The sequence below is a fragment of the Eptatretus burgeri genome, chromosome 4, assembly GCF_056783735.1.
Source record: "Eptatretus burgeri isolate ZD-2024b chromosome 4, Ebu_testis_v1, whole genome shotgun sequence".
Taxonomy (NCBI): Eukaryota; Metazoa; Chordata; class Myxini; order Myxiniformes; family Myxinidae; genus Eptatretus; species Eptatretus burgeri.
The window spans coordinates 105,771,986-105,782,082 of record NC_140964.1 but is presented as its reverse complement, the minus strand read 5'-3'; the positions used below and the strand labels follow the sequence as shown (position 1 = coordinate 105,782,082).

Below are 10,097 nucleotides of genomic sequence, written 5' to 3'. Positions count from 1 at the left end.
GAACCGTAGCACCTCGAGGCCCCACATTTTGGGAGTCGGTGTGTCAGAATGTGTGCAAGGTTATAAACTACCACACGTTGGCGTTGAGGTTTGTTTTGAGGCCATCAAAGTCCACTATAAAGTGTATATCGGGATGTGGGGTCAGGCAGTGCTGCCCCCTGCCTGCAAAAGGTAACCACCACGAGGCCAATAACGCCATCGCTTTTCAATGTCTAGCATGTCCAAAAACCACTGCCAGGAAAACATCACCCAGCCGGGCAAGACTGGGTATCAGCCCTCCCCCGGGCAGTGCCAGGTAGTGCCTGATAGTTGAATATAAACACTTCTTACTTCTTCATTTAAAATTGCTTCACTCTCCTGATTTCTCGATTAACAGTATCCCACATGTTCTTCCACTTCACCGCAATATATTTCTCCTCTTCTTCTTCACATAACTTATTTTCCAAAACTGCCTGTCAGAAAAGCGTTTGGTCCACCAACCCACCCCCCCCCACCCCTTCCCTCAACTACACCTACAGCATCACCTTTCTCTGTGCTTGCAACAAAAATTCTTAGCTCTCATCCAAAGATCTTTATCTCCGCTTGTCCTAACAACACAAATTAATAAAAACCTAAGAACACAGCCCGCTGATTAACTGAGTGGAAGGCACCCCTGCTCAGTGTCTTTGGAGTTTATCTCCTGTGGATTTGCGTCACTCATTATAGGCAATGACAATCTGACAAATAATGTTTGGTTTCTCAGCGGATTTCGGTAGGGGAGGGTTCAAACTTTCAAAATCCATCAGGTGACTTTTTTTGGAAATGCTCAGGTATCATGTGATCAATGATGTCATCAAATGTTAACAATCAAAACAAAATCATCTATAAAACTTTGCAATAGTCAGCTCTTTTGAAATAAGAATGACATATTTAGACTGACTTTGCAACAAGGTTTCATTTGATACACGGTTTAAGTAGATTTGCTGACATTAGCAGTTTTATGTGATGACATCACAACTGTGGATTTCAGAAAAAGGTTTTTTCTGTCAGATAAGCGCTTGGTGAGGCGCTGATGTAACACTGAACAATTTCTTTTTTGCTAAAAAATAATAATAATAATAATTTTAAAAAGATATGACAACCATTTTTTACACAAAACAACGACTAAAAACAAGTTTTAACAGCTAGTAATTTGGTATTTCAATTGCCTTATGTTCAAAATGGTTGCAAAATTTGAAGACAGCTGTCTATTACTAAAATGAGTTTTAACATCATGGTTGAAAATAGAGTTCAGTCTTTTATCAAAAATTTGTCAAATCCAGCTATATATTAATCAACACTTAAAGCAACAAATATGTTTCTAAATGATTTGTGCAGAATTCAGTTCAAGGAATATCGTCACTGTCGGAAGAATCGCTCTTCTCTTCTTCTGAAGTCGTGAAATCCTGTTCCCATTCTGAGCTTGAACACTTATCTCCTCCTTCTGAAGTGAAGTTACATTTGTAAATCTCTTGTGACTTGGAGGCTGTTTCTGTGACCAAAAATCGTTGTATTTAAGAACATCATTGTATGATATAGTGTGTCTGAGACGATGGAGATTTTAGGCTGCCTCTTTCCTCCCAGGTAATCTATGCACATTGAAACCTAGCATGGCCTGTCTTGTGTTCTTCAGACGTGAGATAAGAGACTCCCAGTCGAGGGCAATTGATTATATCTTGGTAGCTATGTTGTTTGACTACACTACTGGTCAAAAGTTTAAGAACACCCCCATTTTTCCAGTTTTTACTGAAATTTAAGCAGTTTAATGTTTCAATGTACTCTGAAATTAAAGCATAGAACAAATAAACCATTGCAGATAAAAAATAAATCATGCAATCGTTTTGTAGAACAAAATTTAATCTAAATTTTTGACTCAAAGTAGCCACCTTTTGCAGATGTAACAGCCGAACATACTCGTGGCATTCTTTCTACAATGGAAATCAAATATCTTTCGGAAAGTTCTTCACAACATTGTTGCAGAAGTTCCCACAAATGTGTTGAACTTGTGGGTTGCTTTACTTTCACCCTTCTGTCCAGGTCATCCCAAACCAGCTCGATGGGGTTTAAGTCTGGAGACTGTGTTGGCCATTCCATGATTTGAAGCCTACCGTCTTGTTCTTTTCTTTTAAGGTAGTTCTGACCTAGCCTAGAGGTATGTTTTGAGTCGTTATCTTGATGTAGGATGAATATTGTCCAAATGATGATGAATATTGATGTAGGAACAATATTGTCCAAATAATGCTTCAGAGGGTGTAGCAACACAGTCTGTTCCAACACTGCTTTTATACAGACAGAGAGTTTGTAACTAATCAACAAAAGTTGGGACACCTGTTGGAATTGTTTGCATCAAGTTTGAAGGCTTAATTTATTGCCATTGCTGCAGAACAGCTGCAGTTGCGAACACATTACTTGTTCCCAGAAAAGGGTCTTTTTTAACGACTGATATTTACATTACTTTTCAGTTTTTGGTAACCTAACCTTTTTGTTAACCTCAGGCAGTTTACTGCTTAGCTTAGTACCATTTAAGGTTATTCACTGGACTTTAACTGCTTAAGTTTTAGTAAAAATTGGAAAAATGGGGGTGTTCCAAAACTTTTGACTGGTAGTGTATGTCTTCGCATAACCGTGTTCATCAAGACTGAAGTTTGCAAACATCGTTGAATAGATAAGCTTGTATAGCTCGTCTCGAGTAGTTGACCGTTCTCAAAAGTTTCTATTAAAGAATCAGTAGATAGTGGAGGAGGTTCATAGGTACATTGATTTACCTTTGTTTTGATAAAGTTTGCAAATGACGGAACGAAATCTTCATCCCGAAGACAATCACCTTTAAATATAGCAATGCTGTATTCACATGGATTCACTGAAGATAAGTGAACAATGATATATTTTCCAGGAGGATAAAAAATCAATTTCATCTCCGAATTCTTCCACAATCTTTCTTTTCAAAGTTTCAGCCAATGTCATAACAGGATCGATACTATTTTCCTCACTATACATGTCCACATCACCCAAGTACACGATGGAGTACGAAAGCTTCTTTCTTCCGAATAATCCCTATTCATACTGCTCGAAAAAAGTCGAACATCATGTCTTCTCTGTTTCATGTCGTCATTTTGTTGCTCTTCAATGGTTTTTGGTGGATTAATTGTGAATTCTATGCGGCAGAATTTGTGATCATAAACGTCTATTGCAAATATGTTGAACGACTGCCTTCCTTGGAGCAGTTTGAGTCTTCAGGCTGTTTCATGGAATCTGTTTTTCGGATTGGCAATGAATATCTTCTGCCTTTCGAGAAGTCTTGACTTTGAATTCTGATGTTCACGTCGACCGAGACCATCCTGATCGTATGAATGAGAATCGGTAATCCTTTTTTCCCCACCATTAAAACACTCTCACTTGTTCTGTTTTCGAGAAACTCTCTACCGATATCGTGTTGTGGAAGTAGGCCATGCTTGAACAACACTCGCTGTCGCGTTATCTCCATCATGCTGTTCAGCAGAACATCTTTTCTGATAGGGGGCAAGTTTCGTTGAAAAATCCATCCGGCAGTTTTTGTTTACCTTTCCAAATGCTTCCTCATGGTCTTCAATTTGATAGTGTACATGTCGGAAACATAAATCTACTGTCATTTACGTTAATATTGATATCACCCCATTCTTTAGCCAGGGCTTTGACCTTTATCCATCTATGATTTCCAAGGACTTGACTATTTTCATTCTTCTTTACAACAGCATGGCTGAATAAACAATTTTCTTCTCTGCCTGGATCCAAATTTAAGAACGATGACACTGCCATGTCAATTAATGAATGATTACGAACAACTACAACAGAGAACAAAAACAAGGAAAAGTTAATAAGGATTATCAATACCTCATCACAGAAAGTCTCTCCACAAACAGAATATGCCAATAATTTACTCAGCTGGCAGATGTTATCAATAAAACAAATAAACCAATGTCACCAGCAGGGTGACCCGTATCTTGCCAAAAGGTGACCACGTGTGACTTCTTTAAGGTCACACTGAGGTGAACAGAGCTGCTATCCACCAGGAGCGACTCCTTGAGGAATATCTGCCTACGAGAGATTCCGATGAGAATCGTTCTACAGAGTAACCATGAAAAATATGCGTTTGCCTCATAACGTCACCAAATGACGTCATAATGTCTCAAGCTTGAGATATCTAGAAAGCACTCATCGAGGTGTTCAATTTGAGGTACTACACGATATGGTTCCTATAACTTGAAAATTTGACCTTGGGGTCAAATATGTTTGACCTCAGGTGTTAACCATGAAGGTCAAGGCCAATCGCCACCAAAAATTAATCAGCTGAGCGCCAGACCATGAACTATATTCCCATGAAGTTTGAAGACGATCCGATCAAAATTACTCAAAAAATAAGGGTTTCGTCGACTCCCCTGATTTGCGACAAAGTGACCTTGACCTTTGACCTTCAAAATTTTGTGCACTGAAAGGGACCTCTACAGTCCTCTGATGTGCGAAGTTACAAAAATTTCCAATGATAATTGTGCTCTACAGAATTTTTTTATACGTGATTACAGACAAACAAACAAACAATCAAACAAACAAAAAAAAACATACAAGCTGACTAACATATCTTGCAAAAACTTCGTTTTGGCAAGATAACAAGAGACAAAAGATAAAGCATTCATCACCAATAACAAAAATAAACATGGCAAACTCCATTTTCAACCATGATGTTTCAACTCATTTTAGTAATAGTTAGACAGCTGTCATCTGGAAATTTTGCAACCATTTTTAATAAAAGGTAATTAGAAATACCAAGATAATGGCTGTTTCGTTGTCGTTTTGTGTAAAAAATGGTTTGCACATCATTTGTTTTTTTAGCAAAAAAAACCAATGGTTCAGTGTTAAAAAAAAAAACTTTTTCTGAAACCCAAAGTTGTAATGATGACGTCAAACAAAACTGCTGATGTCAGCAAATCTACTAAAACTGTATATCAAATGAAAGTTTGTTGCAAAGTGAGTCTAAATATGTCATATGTCAAATATGTCAAATCTTATTTCAAAATAGCTTACCACTGCAAAGTTTCATAGATGATTTTGTTCTGATTTTCCACATTTGGTAACATCATTGATCACATGATACCTGAGCATTTCCAAAACAGTCACCTGATGGATTTTGAAAGTTTGAACCCTCCCCTACCAAAAGCCGTTAAGAAACTAAATGTTAGGCTCCATATCAAATTGTCAGGCTATATGCCCTGCCTATTATGGAGACCGACACCATTACTATGTGTGTGTGCATGCATGCGTGCGCCTATCAACAGTAAACTCTCAAATATCATGAGCGTTACATTCCTGGAAAATGCCAAGGGAGTGAAAACCATGATAGTGGAACCCAAGCGCCAATGGGAAAAGGGGCGATCGGTTCCTGTGCGTTGAGAAAATATAGAGGAAGGTCGGTGGCAGCAAGAAAAAAAAACACATCACAATCAAAATAAAAACGTAAAATATATTGTTACGACCACGGATACCGAGTGTATTATGAAGGGGTTAATCGTCATTTCTACTCGGAAGAACCGGACCTGGGGCCAGCGTTCACAATTAACTTTGTGGTGCGGTGGGTTGCTTAACAACCACTAATGCCAATCAGTTAACCACGAGTTCCAGTGTCCACCGTCTAATTTGCCGTTTAACTAGAGGTCACGTGGCTTCCTGATCGGGGAATGCGCCCTCAGCGATGCACCAATCTTATCTTGATTAGATCCTAAGTAATGCGGCCGAGCGGTTACCGCTGGTGCACGCCGACTATGACATGTTAATTAGTTTGGGAATTATAATCTCCCAGTCGATCTCAGTTTGGACAATGCAGGATCGATGGAAGGAAATGACAATCACGGACAGGTTGAAACGTCAAGAAGGAATTTATTATTAACAATAAAAATAAATGAACTGAAGGTTTTTTTTGTTTCCTTGTCGATTAAATGGATGAATTCAAATCAATCAAATGTTCAATCAACAAAATAATCTCAAACAAATAAATAATTCAACAAGCATTCATAGAAAAATGGAAAAAGAGCAGATGCTTATCACAATGCCTTACTTAATAATTAAACACGAGACATGGGTACTCATCAGACCATTCGGAGGGGGGGGGGAAGAAATCCGATCTCAGCTTGCCAAGGCAAAAGTCGTGGTGCATCATTTAAAATAACCCAAAATGTGTAAGCGTGGTTTTGTCTACCTCTTTAAATGAGCTCTCCACCGCTTGGCTCATTTCTGTTGTTAGCGCTTTGCCTCACCGTGCACCCACCCGCAAGCAGACTTGAACACCAATCGATGTCACGTCGTCATTCTCAGGAACCAGGAACGCCAAGAACTAGGAATGCCAAGAACCAGTCGGACCGAGCAGAACCAGCAGGAACAGTCCAACTATCAGCAACCGCCATTGCTGTTCTCACCAACCATCAGGAGCCATCAGGAGCTGTCAGGAGCTGCCACAAAGCATCATCAGGGCAGTCCTGCCATCCGTTTATAGGTGACCAATGTGGGCGGAGCCTCAAGCATGATTTCAGCCAAATCCAGCTTGCTTATTGGCACATTCCTGCACAAGACCTCCAACCGTCCATTCTCGTGCTCATTCTCTCCCGACCATCAAATGAGATGCAACTCCCAATAAACACAGGCCTGGCTTATGACACCATGTTCGGAGTGCTGGACTAATGCCAGAAAGTGACCATTTGCTGGAATAAACGAGCGGAAAAACGAGGCTCCCACAGAATGTCAATGAGCAATCATCACCTCTTTGTTTAGCCTGATACGAAAAAGAGCCGGTTAGCATCCATAGAGCTGCTGAATGGGGTGTCGATCGCCGAAGGAAAAAGGTGGGTGTACAACGTCAATGGAAAAAGGTGGGTGTACGTCAATGGAAAAAGGTGGGTGTACAACGTCAATGGAAAAAGGTGGTTGCCTGAGGTAACTGATCCGAGACCACAGCCATGTTTGATCGCCAGAACAAACTGTTTGGGAAAAGCTTACGGTGTGATCAATGACTCAAATGTCCTGAAAGTCAAATGTGAAAACGATAACCAAAATAAAATGTGTAAATAAAATGTGTATTTCAAAGCCAATGTGTCTTGATAGAAAGGGAATAGAATGAGTATCCATTTAACTAACGGCTGTCTTCTGGCATGCACGAATGATGAATATCGCTCCTGCAGAAATGAAAACTGACATAAAATGTCGTCATGAACGTGTCATAAAGAGGAAAAGGAAATCCCCTAAGAAAGGAAGGGAACCTGTTCTCTACCCTTCTCCAACACATCAAAGAGTTAGAATCCCCCCAGACAAATGGATAGGTCGATTCTGAACATGCATTTATGGAAATAACTGTCTGAGGACCTGCATGTTGTGTGCATTACTCTGATCCGATTCTGAAACACACAATCCTACCCCTTTCGCCTTTCCCAGACTCGTCCCGAGTCGTCCAACAGCTGGAGACATCAGTTAAAAGTTACATCATTGCCATTAAAAGTAAGCATTACCGTGTGACATGTGGGTGAAGTTACCCCATACCTAGTATGTTTTAACTCTACCCTTTAGTGTGTGCGACAATTTAAACTAGATATGTCCTGCCTGATGAATTGGGAATTACCAAAATGACTCACACAAACAACCTTATGCGCCACCGAAATTGCCGGGATTTTCGAAAAGAAAACATAGAACTGGTGGGCTCTAATAATCGACACAACTCCATACAACTATATATAATTTCTGACCCAGGAGCTGGTCTTGGGGGGGGGGGAGGAAGAGAGAGCACAATGGAGGAGTCAACAGCTTGCTGGAGGCATGCCGACTGCACATGGCTGGCCATACGGCATCTCAAAGTCTCTTTGAAGTTGCCACTAAACAGCATCCACTGGCAACATCAAGGATGGTGGTCTTGAAAGCACTCCACAACTCTTCAGGATTTCCCAAAGTACTCAGACCCCCCAAATCCATACTCAGCCTGTTTTCAAACTCCTCAGCTACTCTCTCATCCTTTAGCTTGCCAACATCTAGCCTTGGCTGGGATGGTACCATTCTCCCGGATATAAGCTGCAACTTCAGAGTTGCGAAAACAAGCCTGTGGTCGATATTAAAGAACTGAGCACTCTGGTAGACCCTGCATTTCTGGATCATCCTCCAGCGACCATCAATGAGCACATGGTCAATGTCGTTTTCCACACCACCAGCGTTGGAATACCAAATCCAGCGATGAGCCTGTGAGTGCTGAAAACTTGAACCAGCCACCATACTTCCATGACTTCTTGCAAATTCAAGGAACTTTGTGCTATTCTGGTTCAAAGTTCCTGACCCATGGGGACCAACACATGTCTCCTAACCATCCCTCTGAGTTCCAGTCGATGCATTGAAATCCCACAAGACGAGAAGAGTATCTCGCCTGAGGCACTGATCAACCACAGACTCGAGCATGGCATAGAATGCGTCCTTCACGGTGAGATCACTTGCTTCAGTCAGAGCATATACAGAGACCAGGGAAACGACACCCAAGGAGTGACAAATCCTTCGTCTCATAATACGCTCGTTGACCGGTGTTAGCTCAATTATCATTGGAGTCAGCTTATTGGACACAGCGACAGCAACTCCTTGGGCATGGTAACCATCAGAGTGACCAGACCAATAGCAGGTGTAACCACCCACCATTATCTCACCACTATCCGGACTCCAAACCTCAGAGAGTGCTGCAATACCGATGTCCAAACGCTTGAACACAGATGATAGCAGAGACAGGTGCTCATCCTCTCTTAGGGATAGGACATTCCAGGCACCCAGCCAAAGGGACTGCCTCAGGTTCACCAAAGGAGACCGCCGTCTGATGGACGACACTTCAGCACCACCCTGACACGCACTACCACAATCTGATCCAGGAATGTTTACCCTGTGATTTTCCTCCGATCATCAACAAATGGGGGTCAGAATGCTTTGCCCCAATGCCGTCCTCACTGCCAGCAGTTATAAAGTGGCAGCTCTAATTATGTCTCTTATTAATAATGTAACATACCAATATACAAATGTCATACAAAATACTCACACAAAACTGCACAAACACCACACAACACAAGTCCTGGCACGGGTCTGCAATCTCCGATTGCTCTTTTTCTTGTTTTCTTTCTTTCTTGTTTGTCTGGACTATATCTCAGCCATCCTTTGAGTTAGGAGCTGTGATTTGGGGACAAAAGTGAATATGTGCTTTGGCAAAAATGGTATTTTAAAATTTTCTGATAAATCAACTGATTAATTACTTAATTATTATCGATTTAATAATTCCATATTTATTTTCTTTATCATTGGGCAATACCTCAGGCACCATTTGAGCTCAGAAGCTGATATTTGTACATGACAGTGACCAAGTGATTTGGCTATAAAGGGTATTTTTGATTTATTGCTCAAAATAAATTAACCCATGAATTATTCATTTTTCGATGAATAACTTCATTTTCAAAAAGTTCGATTCGGATGAAATAGTTGTGGTTTTGCTTTGCGATAAGCAAATTGATGAAGAAATTAATTATTCCATGATAAGAATTTATATATTTTAATTTTGCAATTCATCAATCAATTATTGTACACCAATCCCTTCCAATTCTGTCTGCATGTGCAGCATGGTGAGTATCATTTGTTGTACATGTAAACATTTGTATATGTAAACCAAGTATTTGTACAAATTCACCTCAGAAGTACATTTGTACACATTCACCTCAGAAGTACAATTGTAGATATAAACAAAGTATCATTTGTACATATTCACCTCAGAAGTACATTTGTACACATTCCCCTCAGAAGTACATTTGTACACATTCACCTCAGAAGTAGATTTGTTGATGTAAACGAAGTACATTTGTACACATTCACCTCAGAAGTACATTTGTACATGTAAACCAAGTATCATTTGTACACATTCACCTGAGAAGTATATTTGTACATGTAAACTAAGTACATTTGTACATGTAAACTAAGTACATTTGTACACATTCACCTCAGAAGTACATTTGTACATGTAAACCAAGTATCATTTGTACACATTCACCTGAGAA

At 40.2% G+C, this 10,097-nt stretch overlaps 1 protein-coding gene across 1 annotated transcript in view; it reads left to right on the top strand.

The window, feature by feature from the left end:
• LOC147028834 (uncharacterized) overlaps positions 1-10,097 on the top strand; it is a 147,910-nt gene that overhangs the window by 73,873 nt on the left and 63,940 nt on the right. The window contains exon 5 of the mRNA XM_085880270.1: positions 7,471-7,533. Coding sequence (XP_085736396.1) covers positions 7,471-7,533 — 63 coding nt within the window. The remainder of the gene's footprint in view (positions 1-7,470; positions 7,534-10,097) is intronic.